Source organism: Aedes aegypti, chromosome 1 (genome assembly GCF_002204515.2).
Source record: "Aedes aegypti strain LVP_AGWG chromosome 1, AaegL5.0 Primary Assembly, whole genome shotgun sequence".
NCBI lineage: Eukaryota > Metazoa > Arthropoda > Insecta > Diptera > Culicidae > Aedes > Aedes aegypti.
Window position 1 is genome coordinate 216622826 of NC_035107.1, and position 24433 is coordinate 216647258.

The 24433-nt window shown below is 35.5% G+C and overlaps 1 protein-coding gene across 1 annotated transcript in view; it reads left to right on the forward strand.

The window, feature by feature from the left end:
- LOC5569229 (esterase B1) overlaps positions 1-23746 on the forward strand; it is a 129479-nt gene extending 105733 nt beyond the window's left edge. The window contains exon 8 of the mRNA XM_021857565.1: positions 23198-23746. Coding sequence (XP_021713257.1) covers positions 23198-23387 — 190 coding nt within the window. The 3' untranslated portion in view covers positions 23388-23746. The remainder of the gene's footprint in view (positions 1-23197) is intronic.
- The last annotated feature ends 687 nt before the right edge of the window (positions 23747-24433 follow it).

Genomic DNA, 24433 nt, shown 5'->3' on the forward strand with positions numbered 1-24433 from the left:
AATAACGGCGCCGGACACTTCCTTACGGTTATCGGGGAAGGGAAGGAATGTTAGTTAGACAACCATTGTTACTAGAGACCGAAGAATCTTCTGTCATGGGGAGGGAGTGACCTTTAGCTGGTGATGCGATCCATGATATATTCACACGTAACCTGATTCGTTATATTATTCGATAAAAGCATTGTACGCCGAACAAGTGTTCATCTCTCGCCCTCGTAAGAACTAAGAACAAGCGATACGATCAAAGGATCAAACACTACTCTTAAAAACGGTTCCAAACACGTTAATGTTGTACTGAAAGTACAAACTTATAATCTCATAGTGAAAACTCATTCTTCAAGCTATATCAAAACAAGTTGCTGAAGGGAGCAAACCTTTTTGAACAAATTTTGTTTGGGTTTTACAGAAGTTTTCGGGCCTTTAATCCAATATGGACCTGATATAATAGAAAACAAATTTATGAACATTCGTCAGATTGAACTGCTCTATTCAGCATCTTCCTTTAAAAAGGCTCGAAAAATGAGTTATCTCTATAAGATGATAAATGTATACGTACATTACAATACTGACGAGATTGGAACATATTTTACAATTTTCCCACAGTAATTTACATTCGAGCATTCCTAACGAGGCAAATTTGGGTAGGTCGCTGATTTCGACAGACAAACCTGTAGTGCTTTGGATGTGCATGCTAGAGGTTTAGTATCTGCGACAAAGTATTTTGAAATAAGTTGCACTACATTGTTTTCGATCTTGATTACTTTTAACTTATCTAGACCATTTTTATTTCTAATTATGAATTGAGGCATTTCGATATAAATTTGCTTGTATAAGTGCATCAACAGAACTATAATTGTTTATCATACTCAAAATTTATATTACTGAAAAGAACTAAGAAAATATATTTTTAATAAATGTTTGCCTATGATTCGTAATATAGAGCAATGACATGTAGTATTTTCTACATTAATTTGAATGCAGTAGTCCAGAGACCATCTCTAATCAAGTAATAGAAATTCAGAATTATACTCTAAATTTATTTTACTTAAAAAACTAAATTTTTATCTGTTTTTATACAAATTGAATTTTAAAAATGTGCAAAAATAGTAATTGTTGGATACACTCAAAATTTATTTTACTAAAATATTACGAAAAAACTATTTGCTTTAATTGTGTGCCTTTAAAACAAGTATCAAAGTGGCGACATAAATTTTATTGAATAAGAACAGTGCCTATGATTGAGCAGAATTATGAATCAAACTGAAAACTTCTTTTTACTTAAAAGAATTACCAATAACACTAGTTTTAAAATTGTTTTGCCTGTAAATCAGAATTGAAATTGACTAAATATAGTTTTGCAGCGTTAATCCCCACAGTTATGGGGGTATAAATTCGAAACTTGTAATCTTCTTAGTTATTGGGTCACCAAGTGGCTCGGTAGCTTGGTTGGTAAAGCACTCGTCTAGCATACAAGAGTCCTGGGTTTGAATCCAAGCCGAGCACGTAGAGTTGCTTATAATTTCACGCATAATTTATTCATCTTCACCTCGTGTAATAAATAAAATAATTGTAGAAATTTAGGGTTTGCTTAGTGTTTTTGTGTAAAAGAAACTTTGAGTATAATCAATAATTTCTGTTCTGCTCCAAACACTAAACTTCTTCAACTAATTTGCGTGTACAGGTCGGACTCGATTATTCGGAGTATCGTTTTTTTCACTCCGGATGATCGAATCCTCCGGATAATCGAATCACTAAGAAAATAATTGAAATTTTTGATAAAAAGTTTATATAATTTCGTTATTTTATTTATATGATGCGGTGGCGTAGCCAGAATTTTTTTCTTGGAACAGTAGGGGTCTTCACAAGAAAAAAAATTGACCAGCATACACAAAAAAACACTTTTTCAAACCCCCGTTTTCTTAAATACGTTCTAAACTGCAAAACCATACATATTATATATTGCAAAACCAAATTATCTCAGATTTATGCATAAAAATTAAAAAATAAGAACATCAGAAACAAATTCCGGATAATCGAGTCTAAAATTCCGGATAATCGAATCCCGGATAATCGAGTCCTCGGATAATCGAGTCTCAGGATAATCGAGTCCGACCGGTACAGCCATCCCATGAAAAACTGATCTAGTGGGTCACCGAATTCCGTGAAAATTTGCTATTTTGTTCCTTATCCGAAATGAGGATACACGTGTTTTTGGATTTATTGATTAGGGTGACCATTTCCGAAATAGGGTGACCAGAAAAATAACGACCTTGCATTTTTTTTTTTTAAAGTTATGACTTTTGAACCGCTTGACAGATTTTCAATTTTCTTGAATTAAATAATCTTGACTTTTCACCTGATTTTTAAATTTCAAAAAATATATCTCAAAAACTAAAGAACATACATCGTTGAAAATTTGAAAGTATACGAAGTTTCTAGAAAAAAAATAGAACAGTAATACCCTCTTTGATCCCAGAACCGGAAAAAAAAACTTGAAAACCTAAAAAAAATGCTTAAAAACTAGACATTTTTATATATTTTTCATGTAAAAAAAAAATTTTTTTTCAATGTTTTATATTTTTCTGATTCCACAGAAAAAGATTGGAAATCGGTAGAGCTGTTCAAAAGTAATGATTTTTTTTAAATAAAAAATCTAATGCGCTGAGACCTACAGTGTGTGCCGATGAAAAATGGCTGATTTTTTATTTTCAAAAAAATATATCTCAAATGCTAAAAAACAAACATCGCTGAAAATTTGACAGTAAACGTAAAATTTTTTGAACTTTCAAGAAAAAATGAGAACAGCAATTGTTTGGCCCCGAGGCCTTCAAAACACGAAAAAACGGAAATTTATGATTTTTTTTCCTGTGAAATTTTATATTTATCTTGAAAAGTCAAAATCTTTAGCTTGCAGTCCAAGAAAATTGAAAATCGGTCAAGCGGTTCAAAAGTTATGATATTGTTTTAAATAAAAATTTAACTGAATCGCGATTTTTCTGGTCACCCTATTTTGGAAATAGTCACCCTAATAAAAAAAATCGACAACCACGTGTATCCTTATTTCGGATAAGGAACAAAATAGCAAATTTACACGGAATTCGGTGACCCTCTAAATTGATTTTTAATGGAATCGCTGTTGGAATAAGCAGTTGCTTAAAATGTTTATTTATCGACAAAATTTCTATTTCTGCTCAAACATGTTCACTGGACACGTACAATCCAGTTTATGCCAAACAAAAACTACATATCACACAGTACCCCACAGTTATGGATCAACTAAGGGTAATTTTTGAGAATAAAATTTGATTGAAAATCATGGTGACGTTGTGCAAAACAAAATTTCCTCCCAGGCAGTGAAGAATATAATTGTTTTTGGGAATACCCCTCAAAACTCGCTATTTTTTACGAAAAAGTGTCAATTTCGATAGAAATTCCTAACGTTGTCCATCCCACACATGTGGAACAATGGGAAAGGAGGATCATTATTATGGATCAAATCGACTCATAACCAGGGTTGGGAAAAAAATCCAGCCAGTGAAACTCACGCCCATCGCTGCTGTAGGCAAAAGCCTTGAAAATTGCAAAATACCCGTTGCTAAGGGCAACCTAAAATTACTGTAGAAATTTGTTCTATTTCCCGCTGCATTTCTCTCATTTAGAGCCTTCAATGACACTAACGATTTAGAAGATTCATTCACCCAACATAGGCTACTTGATGAGATTCGCGTTTTTGGACTACTGTACTGGGAAGGATTGTACCCCGTTTGGCATAAAGTCGTTTGGCATAAAGCCGTTTGGCATAATGGTCGTTTGGCATAATCATTGACTTAGAATGAATATCGGCATCTCATAGAATATTTCGCTGTACATAGATCAAGCTCTGTCCCAGTTTGGACACAACACTTGATGAAAATTAGTTGATAAAAGAAGGGAAAATTTAATTGCAAAATATTAAAAGCTCCAAACATCTATTACTGCAGCATTGAAGTTGAATATTGGCAGGTTCTAAAGTAATTATCAATACAACAGCACGTCTTGCAAAAAATGATAGACCAGCAAAATATAAAAATGGTTAACATTTAGCTTGACTAAATTATAAAATTTAAAACAGTATAAATATAAAGAACAACCTATTTTTTAAAGAAGACATAAGACATGATTAAATCAATAGAAGATTGGACGATTAAATCAATAGAAGATTGGACGACAAAAATTATTGCGGCATAATAAAACGAAAAGACATCAACAATTGCGTTCACATTCATCGAAGTGTTTGTGCTACTTTTCTCCGAATGTGGTTTCTCCAAATATCGGTTCCCGGAATGCCTGTTCATCAAATGACCCTTTTCCCTGAATGTCATTTCCCCGAATAAGCGGTTTCTCTGAAAAGTGGTGCAGTTTAAATAGGTGCTACAATAGTCTTCAGTGGCTGGATAGTGAACGAGAAGAAGCAATCAAAAGAAGGAGGTATTCTGTCATTCTCGGTTATACACATGTTGGCAAAAATGGTGAGGACGGTAAAACTCGAAAGAACCGCCAATTAAATAAAGAAGGGTGCCAGATGGCCAGTTCGTTCACCACCTTGAAATGTATAAAGTCACGACAATTATGAGTGCTAAAAAATTTTCAGGAAGCGGGATATTCGGGGAACTGGCGTTCGAGGAAACAACATTCGGGGAAAAGTAGCACAACCCATCGAAGTAACTGCAGTAAACGATGTCTCCATTCGCTGATAACTTGAGCACATCAATGTTATCGAATGCCACCTTTTTGTCACTTGGAAACAATAAAATATTCAAAAAATATAGCTTCAAAGAACAGCCTATTTATAAAAAAGGTGAAATTTATTTAAATTTAAATTTTATTCGACACGAATGCACCCTGAGGTGTAAAGTGTCGGTAATAAACAAACAAACAAACAACATTTAAATTTTAAATCAACGGTTTTCATACCTATAATTATATTTTCATCATATTTAGAATAACAACCTACGTTTGAAAGAAGGGTGAATATGTGCTATCAAAATCTTTAGTCAAAAATTTATTCCAATAGCGAAAGAAGAATTCATATTTAAAAGAAGGATAATTTCTGGGTACCGTAAAACGAGGTACCATTGATAATGCGGGTAACTTTGATAGTGCGTAACCCACCACATACTAAACGAAATATCATAATTTCTGTTAACCAGTTAAGCAAACGAATGCAAAACTAAAGAATATTAGTATGACACTTCATGTAAGAGCGGTTTTCATTTGAATCAAGAACATTTGAGGCTTTTTATACGAATATTAAAAATTAACAGAATTTTAGCATTTTTGAAACGTTTACAAACAATCTGTTCTACGATCACTATTCGATGTAGTTTTGAATAGTTGGCCACTTATCTTTGACAGACTAGTTATCATTGAACTTGAATACGGTGTCAAATCTCTTAGCGAAAAGCATTTATACAAACTGGGACCATTTTTGTAATCTAAGTCAGAAATTTCCATATAACGTTAAACGCCTAGAGGTATGCAATGCCCTACAAATGTTCGTTATTCGTTCAATTTTGATCGATTCATACTCCATTATCAAAATTACCCCAAAACAGAAAACCAACTTTCGATTATATGAAAAATTATAAACACATTCAAAATAAATCTTTTGGCAATCTATCGACTGCAATCGATAGCTAGGATGCCAGTTCTTGTTTTAAAAATATAAATTATAATTCTTTGAAACAGCATGCAAAAATATTCAAGTTTTCTTCGAAAAAAAAACTATCAAATTTACCCCGTTTTACGGTATATAATTCAATATTATTGACAATAACTTTCCTTATATGCTTCAGTTTAATCAAGAGCATATAATTGTTGAATAACGTATCATTTTGTATCATGACTCCAAAAACAAGCATGATATCATCAGAAAGATTCAATAGTAGAAACGTAAAAACGAATGTCATCTTGAGAAATTCTTAATTTCAGACTCATTATGCCAAACGACCATTATGCCAAACGACTTTATACCAAATGACCATTATGCCAAACGACTTTATGCCAAATGGCTTTATGCCAAACGACTTTATGCCAAATGTACAAACAGCAATTTTTCTACGCGGTAATTAAATGATGTGTTAGTGAAAGCATACGTTTTAGTGTTTAACTTGGAATAGTCTTATATTTGATCTATGACTGTGGTATGGTTTTCAATGCCCCACAGTTATGAATCAACGCTTCTAGGAATATGGTTGACATTTTAATTCCTAGACACGAAAAAAAAATTAAACAAATTACAATTGATTGCGATGCAGTACAGATTTATGATTTCCTTAGGTAAAATATGTTCTGCGTTATTCCAACTCTATTGGATGATATATTCTCCATTAAATCCAATATTGATCCATATCTGTGTCAGGTGACTGTATATGCAAACAGGTTAAAAATAAGATTTCTTGAAGTTTTCTAATCAAAATAAGTTTTGAGTATAATCTAGAATTCCTCTTTCTCCTCAAAAATGCTCTGTAGACTACTGTTATCAAATTAATGTCGAAAACTATATATCAGTGCTTTGAATTTTGATTCACAGGCAAACACTTAAGAATAAAAGGTAATTCAGCAAGCTAGATTCGTTGTAAGTAATTTAGATCAAATCCAATAGGTTAAAAATGTAGTGCATTTTAGTCCAAAATATTTTGTCGATTCCAAACCTCTAGCAGGCGCACTAAAGGTTTTGGCTTGCGAATTCCGCGGTCTACAAAAATCTGCCTCGTTAGGGATGCTCAACATATTTTTTTGCTTCACATGCATTATTTTTCTTGGTAACTAGGGTCATTCGGGTTTGAAAAACCTTAAATTATAACATTTGTGGTAATATTTGACACGATTCTAATGCTGCTTCAGTGTGCAAAAAAAGATTGTATTGGTTTCATTGCACTAGGGGAAATTTGAACACCCCTAGGAACATTTTTTTTTCAAACCGTACTAAACTATGGAATATATACATGAGATACATGAAAGATTTTGATAATCAATTGTGCCGTTGCTGAGATATGGCTGATTGAAATTTATGGTACAACTGATATTTGATCCCGGTGCTCCTAGTGTTAATAGGCTGAACTCTACCTGTTAGTGGTATTTTTTTTACAATATCTAGTAGAAATTTGATTGAGATAGACAAGAGAAAATTTGGTTTACAAAGATTGTTTTCAGTTTACGCGAACACCATCTTTGCGGGGTTGCTATCCGGCATTCTTGCAACATGCCCTGCCCATCGTATCCTTCCAGCTTTGGCCACCTTCTGGATACTGGGTTCACGTAGAGTTGGGCGAGTTCGGTTCATCCTTCGCCGCCACACACCGTTTTCCTGCACACCGCCAAAGATCGTCCTAAGCATTTATCGTTTGAAGACTCCAAGTGCCTGCAGGTCCTCCTCGAGCATCGTCCACGTTTCATGCCCGTAGAGAACTACCGGCCTTATGAGCGTGTTGTACATGGTACATTTGGTGCGAGCGTGAATCTTTTTTGACCGCAGCTTCTTCTGGAGGCCATAGTAGGCCCGACTTCCACTGATGATCCGCCTCCGTATTTCACGGCAAAGATCCAAGGTAGACAAACTCGTCGACCACCACGAACGTATCCCCGTCTATCGTAACACTGCTATCTAGGCGAGACCTGTCGCGCTCGGCTCCACCAGCTACTGTACTTTGTCTGGGTCGCATTCACCACCAGCCCCACTTTTGCTGCCTCGCGTTTCAGGCGGGTGTACAGGTCTGCCACCTTTTCAAAAGTTCGGCCAACAATGTCCATTTCATTCGCGAAGCAAACAAATTGACTGGATCTCGTAAAAATCGTACCACGGCTGTTAAGTCCGCCTCTCCGCATAATACCTTCAAGCGCAATATTGTCGTAGTCCACGGCGGGATCCAAACGAACTGGAGTGTTCGCCTGAAACTTCAAACAATTTTGCACACCTTCCATCGTCGCCTTATCAGTCTCGTGAGCTTCCCAGGAAAGCTGTTCTCGTCCATGGTTTTCCATAGCTCTACGTGGTCGATACTGTCGTATGCCGCCTTGAAATCGATGAAAAGGTGATGCGTTGGGGGCTGGTATTCACGACATTTTTGGAAGATTTGCCGTGCAGTAAAGATCTGGTCCGTTGTCGTTCGGCCATAAACAAAGCCGGCTTGATAACTTCTCATGAACTCGTTTACTACAGGTGACAGACGACGGAAGATGTTTTGGGATAATACTTTATAGGCCGCATTTAGGATGGTGATCGCTCGAGAGTTCTCACAATCTAACTTGTCGCCTTTCTTGTAGATGGGGCATATTACCGCTTCCTCCCACTCTCTGGAAGCTGTTCTGTTTCCCAGATTGTGCCTATCAGCCGGCGCAGACAAATGGCCAGCCTCTCTGGGCCCATCTTTCATGAACGATTGACGTGATTAAAATAAGCCTATTACGATTAAAAATTGCAAACGGTTTATTTAAGAGCACCGGTATGCACCGCTTCACCACAATTTTTCTGGAAACATTATCACTTACGTTCTGTAAACGTATTGTTCTGCCAGATATGCTACTCTAACTCTATTACAAAATCCCCTCTTTAGTCAGTCCCACTACTTAGACCATCATTTGCATTTTTTCGTAACACAATACAATATTGCAACCAATTGACCCAAAAAAACATAGCTCCAGCCAACAGTGGGTAGATGATTCACGGTTATTATCGAACAAAACCGCCCATAAACCCATTCAAAATTGCTTCAATTTTCTATTTTCCGTTGTCTCTGCGCGGTTTCACTGGACAAAAGTCACATAACATCATCGTTAACTATTGTCACATATGCACCATGAACATTATTGGCTGGGAAGGCTGTTAGCATAATGCCAGCCAGAATGATGATTTCCGACATCGAAATGCGCGATCGAATAAACCGGTTATTGGCTCCCCCTTATAGGCTATAGTAAACCACGCACCCACAGATTTTTTTTAATTTACTGCTCTGTAGTAATCGTCCAACCATCAGAAACCATCAGTGGGCCACCTACTTTTTAAGTGCATCCCCTTGCACCATACCCTTTCAATTTTATGAGTTGCAACCAAGTTACAGTGTGAATGAAAAATAATCAAAATCTTACGAAGAGAAAAGATTGGTGAATAGAACGGCAATTACAGTAGAGCGGTTCCATTTGAATTCGAATGTCGGTTTACTTTTGTATTTTTTGATTTGGCTGAAATTTGGCATATGCTTTCTTTATACCCAAAAATGCCTATTTGCATCATCGGTTCGCCATTTTTACCCTAGCGTTACTTTTGAGAAGGGCCTAAGAAAAAAAGCCATAACAATTTTCCAAAAATTAAAACTCAGAAACTATTTGTCCGATCAGTTTGGTGTCTTCCGCAATGTTTTAGGTTATTGTTGGGACTATCTGGAAAAAATATACACTGTAAAAAAAAGTTGTATTTTTTTATATATCGAAAATAAAGCTTAAAAATCAATTTTCTCAAAAATCGTATTTTTTATTTTTTTTATTTTTTTATACCTTAAAGTAGACAAAAAATGAAGTCTTTTGCACAGTGGAGATAGAGAAATCATGGACAAAAAAGTTATGATTTTTTAAAAAAAAAGGTAAATTTGTTGAAAATGGTCATAATAAACTTTTCAAATGTTTCGGTAGCAATTAGCAGAATTTTCTCATACACCTTTTGTGATGAAAATTTTGCGTACTTTCATAAAATCGGGTCAAAAAGCATTCAAAAAGTTTATTTAGACCATATTGAAAAATTATATTGGTCGCTTAGAAGGTATAGGCGAGAAGACTGTAACGTCCGTTTATGTGATGCAGTCCTAAATGACGATGAAACATAAAAATCAAATCAATTTTTCATTATACAATGCTATTGAACATAAAGCTTGGTAGCCAAATCCATTACTCTTTTAAAACATTTCAGCCAAATTTGGAGATTGGTAAAAACAAATGTATCAACATTACTTAACGTTTATAATCGACGTTTTTAAATCATGCAAGTCACTGTATTACGATAGGCGGTAGACCGGTGTGATGCAATCCCAGTACCTACCAGCAAAGGCAGTGAGCGCACGCCGATACTAGCGTTATAGTAAGTGCATGATAAAACTGGCATAAAGTAACCACCATACGGACGATAACTGATCGAGGCCGATAATCAACAGTCAGAGTGACATTATCTCATATCGGAAAAGCACCTCAAAGTGATGGTGTTAACAGGCCTAGTTGAACAAGTTCCTCTCAGGTGAATTCTCTGTGCTGGTGATGAAACCATAGCGTTCGAAGCTTTAAAAATGCAAAACACCATGTCTGGTTTCTTCAGGAAGGAAGTATGTGATACTAACCAACTATCATGTTGTTGGGAGAAATAATTGCATAGAAAAAAAATGAACGCATTGCGTGCTTGTTTTTTCACAAAACTCCCATAAGTTCTCGTAACAAACCGTTTCGTGGAGAGACAAAGTGACTTAACCACGAATCAAAACAAAACACTACTTGAGCCGATTTTACACTGGTACAAAAACGTCGAAAGTAACTGAATAAATCGGCTTATCATTTTGTAATAAATTTTTTGTGGGAAATAACAGGAACTCCCTAGTTTTTGAATGCGAGCTTATTGTATGCAAAATTTAAGCAATGTACACGGCGAAAAAATGTGGAAAAGGTGATTCATTTTAAAACAGTTTTAGAAGACAGGTTGTGATTCTTCTGAATTAGTTTTCTCAAAACTTTATGGAAGTTACTTACGTCGATTTGAAAAAGTAATCGAGAATAGTTCTAGTGCGTTCACCGTTTTGTCTCAAATTCTGAACATGACTCATATTCTGAGCACTTGAATTTTTATAGCAATTTTTCAAAAAAAAACAAACAAATTTCTCCACAGGATAATCAATTCTTCTATAATTGGGTAGTGTTTGGTCCATCAGTTGTGTCGCTTGCTCCTGCTCTTCTATAATTCCTCCACATTCACAAGTCATCTATATCTTGGCTTGAGCTACTGAACAAATTTGAAGAACACACTATTTTTCTAAGTAGTTCAACTCCGCCTAGTGGCAAAATTTTGAATCAACTAGCTCGAACAATGATAGTCCTTAACTTACTAAACAACTTTACCGAAGACGCCATCCTTCAGGATCCTGCAATATCTACAAAACAAAAGTAAAACTTCCATGCCCACTAGTGCCACCTAGCGGTAAAAGTTCAAATTAAATGAGGTACCGCAAATTCGGGTGGAATTGATCAGTAGGGTGAAATTGATCACCGTGTCACTCGATTTTATTTCTTCCTAATGAAGCACATATATCAATGTAACATGCAGTGAATGAACGTTTTTGGTCGTAAGTATTGTCAAACTGTGTGTTGTGAAGTTTTTTACGTTAAATAATGTGTATTTCTATGAAAATAGTGTAAAATTTCAAAATCATGTACGGTGCAGTATTGACAAACATCAATGAACTTCTAGTTCTAGACAAAGATTTGAACATGGTATAATCCTGAAAGTTTGTGAGGACACTTAAGATATATCCCCAAACAAGATTTCATAACCAAAACTCGTCCCAATTCGCTCATTTGGTTGAAATAATAGAATTTCTGTTAGATATCAGGAAATTCTTTAGGAAATTGCATCAATTTCACCCGGAAATGACAACACTTATTTTAAAAATATTTTTGAGCACTAAAATTACTTTCGTTAGAAAATGTCGGTACTTGAGCTAATGAGGCTCACCTTCGTACTTGTTTTTCTGCATTCAGTTGGCATTGCCAACATTATAGAAATCAGACAAGAAAACCCGTGAAAAATAATCAATTTCACCCAAAATTACGGTACCATCAGATAGCGCTTCACCTCCAGAACAACTTTACTGAAGACTCCAAGTTTATAAATTATCTGGATTTTGAGATATACCGATTTCAAACTGTGGTTTAATCGAACCGTATATAATACGCTCATTATTATGCGACTTTTATGTACATTTGTTGATTTTACCGCATTATAAAGGGCCATACTGTAAATAAAAACTTTCGAGTATCTCTTAAGAAGATTCTTGAGGAATACATTTTGGTTTGGCGTCGATAAATATCTTTGGTGCAAAATGATAGCATATAAATCACAACTGTTGTGCAAAGTACAACAGCGCGACAGCCCGAAGGTTAAAAACACATTGATTTTTGGCAAACTGTAAGTCGTAACTAAACTAAACTAATCAAACGTTTTAATAAACATTAAAACGAACTATACTTTTTTTATCAAATTTAGGGGAGGGATTATTAGAGTATGTAAAAAAATTACTAATTGAACTTTAACACTTCACTTTTTGCAAAAAAAAATAAGATACTTAAATCACTAGTAAGGCGAGCTAATGCCTTTAAACTCTTACATGTTGCTTATCTTGGCAGATAGGCCTATTTTGTCTGCGACTTGCAGACTTCTTCAGTGTCGTGTGCTAAATTAGCTGCCGCCATCTGCCGCTTCATGAGTTATGCAGGATTTTGGGAAACACTGTTTTCTCAGACAACCAGAATGTACGTATACAGCCATTCCATGAAAAACCGATCTAGTGGGTCACCGAATTCCGTGAAAATTAGCTATTTGTTCCTTATCCGAAATAAGGATACGTGTTTTTCGATGTTTTGATTAAGGTTACCAGAAAAATCGCGATTTTGCAATTTTTTTATATTTAAAAAAATTATATTTTTTGACAAAATGTTTATTTTTGGACAAAATGAGAGCTAAAGATTTTGACTTTTCAGGAAAAATATACAATTACTCAAAAATTGTTTTAAACCATGAAAAAAATCAATAATTTCCGTTTTTTCGCGTTTTGAAGGCCTCGGGACCAAAGTGGCTATTGCTGTTCTCATTTTTTCTTGAAAGTTCAAAAAAATTTACGTTTACTGTCAAATTTTCAGCGATGTATGTTGTTTAGTTCAGGGATATATTCTTTTGAAAATAAAAAATCAGTCATTTTTCATCGACACAAACTGTAGGTCTCAGCGCATTAGATTTTTAATTTTAAAAAATCATATGTTTTGAACAGCTCAACCAATTTCCAATCTTTTTCGATGGAATAAAAGCTTAAGATTTCAACTTTTCAGAAAAATAAATACGTAACTTTGAAAAAATATTTTTTTTTCATTAAAATAAAAAGAATTTGAGTCTGTTAAAATTTCTCGAATATTTTTTTTTCAGAGTTTTCAATTTTGTCTAAAAAATTGAAATCTTAAGCTTTTATTCCATAAAAAAAAATAGAAAATCGGTTGAGCTGTTCAAAAGTTATGCTTTTTCAAAAACTGAAAAATTTAATGCGCTGAGACCTACAGTGTGTGCCGATGAAAAATGACTGAATTTTTATTTCAAAAATATATATCTCAAAAACTGAAAAACATACATCGCTGAAAATTTGACAGTAAACGTAAAATTAACTGAACTTTGAAATTATTGATTTTTTTTTTCATGTAAAACAACAATTTTTGTGAAACTTTATATTTTTCCTGAAAATTCAAAATCTTTAGCTTTCATTTCGACCAAAAAGATTGAAAGTCGGTTGAACGGTTCAAAAGTTAATTTTTTTTAAATAAAAAATTAAGCAAAATCGCGATTTTTCTGGTCACCCTATTTCGGAAACGGTCACCCTAATCAGAAAATCCAAAAACAAGTGTATCCTTATTTCGAATAAGGAACAAAATAGCTAATTTTCACGGAATTCGGTGACCCACTAGATCGGTTTTTCATGGAATGGTTGTATAACGAAATCACCTTTTGCGTAATGCGATGCTTCAATGCGAAAAGCTTCACAAATAAGATGTCACGAAAAGGCCTTATACGTACAAAAGTGGTGGCGATATATATGCGTATATTATATGATAAAAGTCAACATTCAGTGTGAGTGTATAGATTTTGTTGACAATTCTTCTGTAGTCTTACGCGACTTAATTTATGATAACAAACTTTGTTTGATAGCTGCTACGGATTGATTCGACTTACTTTGAACGTATATACGGAACGAAACAAAATACACAAATCAGCTCAGAAAATAGCATTTAATGCGAGGAAATTTATCACTCAAACGATTTCCGTCACCGTTTTGTGGGGCTGTGATGTTATGTGTACAAGTAAACTAGTTTTAACGTTAATCCTTATGCGACTTCTGGTTGTCTTGACTGTTTTTACTGAAAGTATCATTGAATCTAACAATTTTGCTAATATATAATGTAGAATTATTTTTTTATTATTAAGCTTTTAAAACCTAATTAGGAAATATTTTTTAAGAATTTTTTGTACGAAAACATAGTCAGAATCGATTTTTTTTACTAGAGATTTTGGCCATCGAAAACAATGATCTGCCCCAGTGTGCGACCCATATTGTAGCTTATTACAGGCTTATGAAAAAAAAACCTGCGAAATAAGATAAAAGTGTCTTAAATTGGATCCAGCTCCTAAAAAATTGTTGATGTTTTATTTTAAATAACCTGTTGTTTCTGAAACTGCTGAAATAGGTTTCAGTAACTTGGATGAATGTTAGACGATCCTGAAGGCGCTTTTCCATCTATTCCAATACTCTGAAGAGTCTACGGAGATGAACCAGCCAAGGGCTAAAAATCTCCCTAATAAAGATAAATAATAATACTCTGAAGAAATATATGATAATCCAGAAAAAAAAACTTCTATTTCACTGCAACATTACGTAAGAGGTTAAATGTTGTTAAGAATTCAGAAGAACTCAATTTTTCCCTTCTTTTGTTAAAAAGTTTTAAAATGAGTAATGTCGATAAAAATATACGTAAAAACTAGATACCAATAATCAGAGCGTTAGCTGCTAGCCCTATAATAAAGCCATCAATATATGTTTTACAATTCTAAAATAAAATACACGTTTGATCTTATAAAAACAAGATGAGTAACGTTACAAGCGGCAAAAATATGTCATTCGAGGTATTTGCTTCTTCTTCTTTCTGGCATTACGTCCCCCCACTGGGACAGAGCCTACTTCTCAGCTTAGTGCTCTTATGAGCACTTCCACATTTATTAACTGAGAGCTTACTGTGCCAAAGACCATTTTTTGCATGTGTATATCGTGTGGCAGGTACGAAGATACACTATGCCCTGGGAAGTCGAGAAAATTTCCAACCCGAAAAGATCCTCGACCGGTGGGATTCGAACCCACGACCCTCAGCTTGGTCTTGCTGAATAGCTGCGCGTTTACCGCTACGGCTATCTGGGCCCCTATTTGCTAACATAATTTAATAGTGTACAAATTGCTATTGCCGCTGGTCAATCGCGTTTAAATTGTATTTCAACGAATTAATAACACGTGTGAATTATTGTTAAAAATATTTACTTTTTCATCGTGGAATATGCGAATAATTTCAAAAATTTGTATCAAAGTTAACTTGTATATCTGCCATTGTGAAGTTTCTGCATGAAATATGATGTAAAGTTATGTCAAAAGACCTAAGAGGCTATTTCAAGACTTAGCATATAAATATGATACAGCAATTCGGTATAAATATATCAAAATTAGCTATGCGAAGCATAACTCAAAAAACATTATATTTGTAGAAAACCTTGCACTGAAACTTTTGAATGACATCCCACTAGTTGTTAAGACATGTGATTTGCAAGATTTTTCTCGTGTGGACACCCATTATAATACAAATTGACTATTCAATGGAATAGATTAAAAACTCATAATTAAATCAGTTCATTAGTTTAAATGGAGTAGAGTACCTTTTCATCTGATTACTGTTATGCTTTTATTGTAATTTATGAATGATCTACCGTGTATTGATTAAGTTTCCGACAGTTAACCCTCTAATACCCAACCCCGCCTTTGTTAACTCGGAAATCAAAATGATTTTATTTTTGTAATACAATAATTTGTACCTTATATATTTTTCTGCAATGAACCTATCACAGAAGAAGAGCCTGATGGAATTGAAAGAATATCAAATCGATTTTTCTGTTAGTTACACGGAAAATAAAATATGCTTCAGAATAAAATGAGAAATTTAATATTTTCAAAAACACTGCAAAAACTTATTTTTTTTATTATTGTCAAAAATAGGTACCGTAAACCGGGGCAAATTGATCACTTTTTAACAACTTTTTGTTGTGTTATCCTTCGGAATGCAAATATTGTCAAATAAATTTCGACAAAATCAGTACTCCATTGATCTTTATCAGTTTATGTAAATAAAATGACACATTGGGGCGAAATTGATCACCATATAACGAAGCAGTTTTAAGAATAAAAAAAATTCCTCATCTGCTAAATTTGGGTACCCTGAACATGAAAATGATGTCAAAATTCCTACAACTTGAGTATTTGATCATTTTATTGCATAATTAAACTTTGAAAATCTGCCTAATACATTTAGGCGTATTTCCCTCGAAATAAGCACATTATTTGAGAAAAAACGGTTTTCTGAGCAAAAAACTATACTTACACAACATTTTAAACACTTAAAGTTGGCATGTAGGCAAAGCACCAGTAGATTGTTTAGCACCAACATTTCCAACTGCATTGCTTACACCTTCAAAAACTGTGAATATTTCTATGAAAAACTGATCATAATAAAAATTAAATAGATCAAAATCATCTTTAGACATCCATAAACTAGAAAACATGCAATGTCTGTCATGCCAACGAAACCTTCTGCATCCTTGGGAGGAAATTGTTTTTGGTCCCGACCTGATCAAATTCGCCCCAGTGATCAATTTGCCCCCGGATTGCGGTACTCAGAAGAGGCTTCAAGAAGAGATGAAAAAGGATAGGGATACTTAACAATAAAAAAAGAAAAACAATAACAAAAATCCATAAATTTGCGAATAAATATAAATCATTGTCCAAAACGTGTTGAGATCGATTTTAGGCAGCAAAAAATGATGCTTAGATCCAAAAAAAATGGGTGTTAGAGGGTTAACTTTAGGTAGTACTGTGTGTTGCTAGTTACCCCATATCAGGGGTAGCGTGAAAAATGTATGTTTTTAGTCTCCCTTGATCCCAGCAAACCAAATTATAATACAATAAACATCGCGTGGTAACATTTACGAGGTGGTTAGGAGACCAGATGTTTTTTTTTTTGGTTAACTGAATCCTTTAATTGTTCTTCCATACAACTTTGAAGTTAATATGTGTTGCAAGTTACCCCGTTTGACGGTACGTTATCTTTTAGTAAACTCTCAGTTGCTGATTCTTGTTTTAAAATTCACATATGCGACAAAAAAAGCTGAATGCATTACACAAACTTTTTGTTCTTGATAATCGTCAAGTTTTGCCTAACATGATTTAAGGATTAGCATGCTTAGAAGTTAAGCAAAGAGAAAAGCGAAGTTAATGATTCTTCAAATGCATAAGAGTATGTATATAATCTTCCATTACAATGAGTGTCTTCTACAAATGTTATGAGTCGTCGTTTTGAATTTCTCTCATACTAGCACTTTCGCCCGCTTTCAAATAACTTATATAACATATATAAAGTATTAATCGTGGCAATAGAAGATTGCAATGATTTTTGTCTAGAACTATTAATAATTTTGTTCGACATTTTGTTCCAGTGTTTCAACATTGGATGTTCTATGTAGCTCATTAGTTTTATACCAGGGAGGGAGCTTCAGAATCATTTTCAAACTTCTATTTTGTATCTTCTGCAGCTTTCTTCCTGATATTACAACAGCTAGGAATTGACTTCTATTCCTGCCATATCATCTTCATAGAAGGATCGCGAGTGTTGAAATTACCTTCTCCTCACGTTTTTAAGACGGATCGAGAGTTTTAGATCATCGTCTATAATAACGGATTCGAATTTTGGCCACATTTTGCAATGTCCCTTACTTCAACAATGGAATTAGTTACAATTAAAGAGCATTGACAATATCAAGTTTTGCTTGCAAAGAAATGTTAACATCAAGATTACTATCGATGTATGTTTCATATGTACTCCAGTCTTGAATATAATTGAAATATAATATAATCACTTCGTGGGTTATCTGAAACGCAACAAAAAGGTTTTAAACTTTAATATCGGCACCCAATACTGTAAAGGTTAAAAATTCTACGATTTATAGACAAATACGTCAATCGCAATATAGATTACTACCTTTTTTTTATTTTGTAAAAATAAGAGTTGATAACCACCATATCCAATAAGCGATTATCTTCGCATTTGTTCACAATTTACAAAACATTGTAAGACACCATACAACAAGTAGGTAAGATGTCTATTAGAGGTGCGATGTTTTATTTTGTTGCATGGTTATGGCGACAAATGAATAATTAACAGTTACCGGCAGCTAGCTGCTACAACTATGTATACATGTAAAAGCAGCAACAAGGCTGTGATTAATAGACTCATCGTTCGATATAGCCATAGTAAAACCAACATAAAAAAGCAACGTGTTTGTACTGAGCATATAGGCGTAGCTAAGGGATAATTGTGGGGGTTAGCATCTAAATCATTCTCGGTACATGACTTGCGCCATTCGTCGAAAAGATTTGTTTAAAAAATCTGTACTGTTTTTCTATGTTAATTCAAGAAATATTTTCTACACTGGTCAGATAGTGTGTATACCCCTGACGGCCTGACGCTGACCCTAGGATACACCAGTGGTCATGCATAATACAATTAACTGCATAAGCCGCTTCATTTGCGCTGCAGCAGCATGCGACCGTGGCATTCGTTTCTTATGTTATCTTATGATCGCTTCCTCAGCATGCCCAAGAAGATGGTTGGACTGGGGAGTCCCGAGAAAAAAAAAGTAGAAGCGAGAACCAACTTTAATGAGTTCATTGATAATATTAAGTTGATGGAGACGTACAAAGTGCAATCGTACATCTTTGCTAAAAATAAGCTACATATTTATAAAAGAATGTTCGAACTAAGAACATTTTATTCGGGTGTTGGGTAACCTAAGCTTGGCTTTCAACAAGATTCACTACGTACCAAAGGGTGCTAACCACTCAAAAGATGGCAGATATGCCCCTTTAGTGCTATTGAAAGGTCACCACTTGAAACTTAAGCGTACGCCCATCGGGTGGCTATGTGGAATAAATTCCTGCTCTCGAGCAGAGCTTAGATAGGGCAAGCTTATTGTTTTCCCTTTCGGATTCCACTGATTTGAACGAGGGCTGAACGCGTAACCTTCAACGTCATGGATCTTTTTGGACCGCCATTGGATCTTTGATGGCGATCCAGTCGAAGATTTGAGATCAACCTGAGTTTTTTAATGCATGCTACTTTTCTAGTATATTTGTAACTCTCCGAGAAATGCTTAAAGAAAAACTTCTGTAGAATTCTTCAGCAAGCTCAAAAAAATTTCCTCCGGAAGTTTCTGAAAGATATTCTTAGAAGATTTCATGTTGCAATCATCGTAAGAGTTACCGGAAAAAACTTCTGGAAGCATTTACGCGGACTACCCGTAAAGATGCGTTGATGAGTTTAAGAACATCCTTCGACAAATTCACAAGGTAATTTCCGGGTAAATTTCTTGGAGAACGCTATAAAAAGATTTACATAGAATTTAATTCGACTCTCACAAAATCGGGACCATTTGTGTAATTTTTACAATTGGGTCCTAAAATTTTTGATAAAATCCTGTTTTTTTTGAAACACGAAAGAGCATGTTACTTCAACTACTTTAGCAATTTTTCCCGCTCAAATAACGGCTTTATCATGTTTAAACTTTAATTTAAAAATTGGGTCCATAAATGAACCTTGACACTTGTGATCATGTTTGACGTTCGCTTAGTGGACAAAAACACCACAGGGTTTTAGTTTTAACACTGGGGTTGTTCCTATCTGACATTTCGGAAAGGACACGGAAAACAAAATACACTCAAAATTTGAGTTTAAGCCAAGGGGTGTGACAAAATCTAAAAAAATGTTTTTTGGACTCAAACCAACGGAAAACATTAGAAAATTGAGTAAACATGTGTTATTGGCCTAAACTTAAGGTGATTATAAAACGAAGCCAAACTTTGAATTTTCAAGTGCACAAGATTGGAGAATCTGACAACAGTTCGTGTTGTAAATCAATCATATTACTTGCTTGCTGGTGGTGACCAAGGGGATAAATTTTTAACGCGGAGCGCTGTTTGGTTCTCAAGTCTTGTGCTCTTCAAAATTTGAGGTGTGGCTTCGTTCTATAATCACCTTAAGCGTTTGGCACTAAAATTGGGACAGGACTTTAGGACCCTATTGGGAGTCTGAGCGCAGGAGAGTCTGAGCAGATACTGCCTATAGCAACCATGTCCTGACAGAAACTGCGTCAGGTGGCAGTTCACTTTCCCATGCTTTCTTTTATACCAATACATTTGGTATTAGCCGTTGGGTCCATCAACTTTTAGTGGAGTTCTCCTATTCTTGCTGACAATCTCTGAGCGTTGCTTCTTTACACGCGTTGCGGACTCTTCTTATACCTCGTTGGTTGAAGCATTGAGCTTCTATTAAGCACATGATCCTGTGGTGCTTTCCAACGACACTTAGAACCTAAGAAAACGCAAATTTACATGCAAAAATATTGTTGATATCTATTTTAGTTCAAAAGTTATCAAAGTTTTTTTGATGAAAAAAAAATTGTTTTTCAAGGTATTTTATAAAAGTTGCAAAAATAACCAGGGATTGAATCCTGAGAAAATTGAGACAATCTCTCACGTATCGCTCTCTGTAACTATCATAACATGCTGCACATTATGAGAAACTGTTTATCGTATACTGCTACAACTTCGATCAGATTGGGGGGATAGTAGTGCATGATAAAACCCCTCTAAACATGCTCCAAGCGTGGGGGACATTATTGCTATTGGAAGTTCGTGGATTGTTCATCGTGCCAGTAAAGAAAAACACCTATCCCCAACGGTAAACAAGCGAGAAAAATGGATTTTATCATCGCTCTCTCTTTGGGGCTCTCGCTCGCTGCTTCCCTTTATCAGACTTGTTACACCTTGCGATACAATGACGATCGTGGACCACAACAGATGGGATGTTTTTATTTGCTTGCTTTGATCGTGCTTCATACTCAAATGAGAGCGAATTCTGCAATGCCTGAAAATAACACATCTGTAATTTTTTATATTATATACAATTTTATTTTGTGTTTTGAATGCCTTCAAAAGGTATTTTTTTTATGTTTGCCCCTCTGAGTGGGGCACAAATCACAATCAAAGTAGGCATATTTTTGTGAGAAAAACAACAATAACTCCCAAACGGAAGGAGATAGCTAGTTTCTTCACTCACCAAATTACGCATTTTTCAAAGCTCTAAAAGTGTTTCGCAGACTACTTTGATGAGATATTTGAATTGAAAACGCTAGAGCTAGAAAACCAGTTTTGTTCGGACCACCCTATGTGATCGTAGGAAAAAAGCTTTAAATCGGTTAATTTGAGAGATACAAAAAAACATTTTTGGCAAAGTTGCTTGAAATTGAATGGTCTACAACTTTGCTGAAGCATATATAATATAATTTCTACAAATAGGAAAGTTAGTTACACAATTACTATGAAAATGTGGTCCTCCCTAATTTTCAATAACACCAAACAAAGGGCTTAACTAATATAAACAACTTTGTAGAAGACCGTTTTCGTCTAATGTTTCATTCTAAAGCTCAAAATGCATATTTCCGCATAAAACTGCTTTCTATGGACCATATTGCTTTGGTCTTAGCCATTACCTGGGAGGGAGAAACCGATACAAAATTTATGTACGTCATAGTGAGCCGAGATTTTGCTGTCACGAACTGTCACTGTGCGCCCAGATCTTAACGATGAACGCTCCGTCATCGTAATCATCGTCATCATCGAAACTTCAAAAGCAGTTTTTTTGTTCAAAACTAAGAATTATTCGATGAAAATGTGTTCACTGTGTTTCGGTTGGAGAATAGGATACAGTGAACACATTTTCCAGTAAATTGTCTTGATTCTTAAAGAATGGACAAACATTAAAAAAGCGCGTAATTGATCAATAGTTATTTATGCAACAAGTTGCAAAATGATGATTTTTTCAGCACGAGTTGTACATTTATCCAACGAGGCTCGCAGAGTTGGATATATACAACGAGTGCTGAAAAAATCGAGTTTTGCAACGAGTTGCATACAACATTTTTTGCAATTACGGAAAACTCCGTTTGAGCTGGATCATTTCCAAAAACTCATTCAAACATTTCAACAGAAACCACGTGGGCATACATCCACGCGTAGTATCATTTTCAATCGCGTAGGCTGCGACATAGTAGTATCTACGAATTTCATTAATTTTCTCGTTCACAGACCTGTATTCCCTATTGTAGGACAGAACAGATACGACGACGCTTACAGTAGCGGATTCTACTGCCACCTCTACAAGTTCTGGACGATCCGTTCCCATACCAGTATTGTCGGTCAATCGTTAGAAAATGCAGTTCGCCGGTAACGGTTTTTTCTTGGTACCCTGCATCGGAAGTAGGCTTCATTAGTGAATATCCGGATGCGAATCGAATGCACCACTTCCGAAGTAAGGTATCTCGCAATGATTCTGAGAAAATTCCAACTCCGGCGAGAAACCGATTCTAACTTTTTATCGCGCCGACAATATCCAGTCTTGTATCTGTATCGCGCATCAGCTATAGAATCTGATGCTATGGCAGAATAGCCTGGAATATTTGGCTGACGCCTCCCAAACAGTACTGAAAAGTGCTACTTATCTGCACCGAAAACAGTGCTGAAAAGTAGCACTTTTCAGCATTGTTTTTTGGTAGGAAAAGCAGGCCGTTATGTAGTGCAAATTGTCAATGAAAAGTTGATTAATTTGCAACGGAATCGCAAAAAACATATTTTTGCATTTCAACAAAGTTGACAACAATCGGTTGAAAATCAATTCCTACACACCTAAAAACAATGCTAGGGGTTTTTCTCGGCATGCAAATATCACACGCTCGTGATATCACAGCACAGCAACTAGCTCTTCGCCGTTTCCAGAGTGTTCCGTTCGCGCCTCAGGGCTTCAGTGATATGGTACATATAACAGAAATCATTTCCATCAATCTGATTTCGACTACGGACATGGTAAAATCGAACATATTTCTGGTCTACTGAAAATCGCTTTAGTTAACCCTCTAAAATTGTAGTTTTTGCAGAACATTTTTTTTGCGCGTAATCAAACTTGCAGTCACTAACTCTGTTATGATTCGATTCATCTTCAATTGCAGCAATCCGACCCCGTACGGCGCGGACGACCCAGTGATTGGAATGCGTTGGCCCTGCGTCATCCCACACACGATGAAAGAGCTGCCCTATCTGGAGATCAAGTCCAGCCTGGCGGCCCGCTCGAATCCCGAAGAGGAACGACTTCGCTTCTGGGATGATTTATATACAAAGTACAACGGTGGTATATTCTAGAGTGCTTCGAAGCAGGGTTGTCCCAGTGCGATAGAGTAGAGTAGATGTAGGTATCATAAAATATGTCACACGTTTATTAGTAGCTCGAAGCCATCCGACGCGCTAGGTAACTAGTGCTGTTAAATGCTTTTAGGAGCCGCACCGTTGTTGTTTTCCTTTTATGGCTGCCCATGGGTCTCTTGATTGTTAAGGGAACCTTAATAGCTCAAAGAACTTTTCTATTGAAAACTAGTTTACAACCTCAGTTAGTTCTATATTTTGTGTTCTACTGTGTTGATGAATTTCGAAAGTATAGTTTTAGGCGTAACCCAATTTGACTGACTGACTGACGAAATCGTGAGAAGAAAGTAGATGTTTTGTATGAGAATTTAAATACAAAAAGCTTAATATATGTTTTATCATTGATAAATGTGGTACTGCGTGATTTTTTTCTGATCCGAACGGCGTCAAATCAAATACATCATCATATAAACGAAATACAGGTCGTACTCGATTATCCAGATGTTTTTTTGATATTTTTGTTTTTCAATTTTTTTTTTGTATAAATTTGAGATAATTTAGTATTGCAATATACACTATGGATGGTTTAGCAGTTTTGGACGTAGGTAAGAAAAGGGGGTTTTAAAAAAGTGTTTTTTTGTGTATGCTATTAAAAAAAATGTTTTTCTTGTCGGGACCCCTATTATTTATTTATTCATTAAGTTTACATCAATAAGCTTGATAAAACCTCGCCAATTTACTCGGTTCATGTGCGCTTCTCTCCATCCTCGACTGTGACCCACGCTCTCCAGGTCATGGTGCACCTGGTTAATCCACCTAGCTCGCTGCGCCCCATGCCTTCTTGTTCCGACCGGATTCGTAGCGAACACCATCTTTACAGGGTTGTTGTCCGGCATTCTCGCAACATAACTGCCCAGCGTATCCTTCCAGCTTTAGCTACCTTCAAGATACTGGGTTCGCCGTAGAGTTGGGCGAGCTCGTGGTTCATCCTTCGCCGACACACGCCGTTCTCCTGCACGCCGCCGTAGATCGTCCTTAGCACTCGG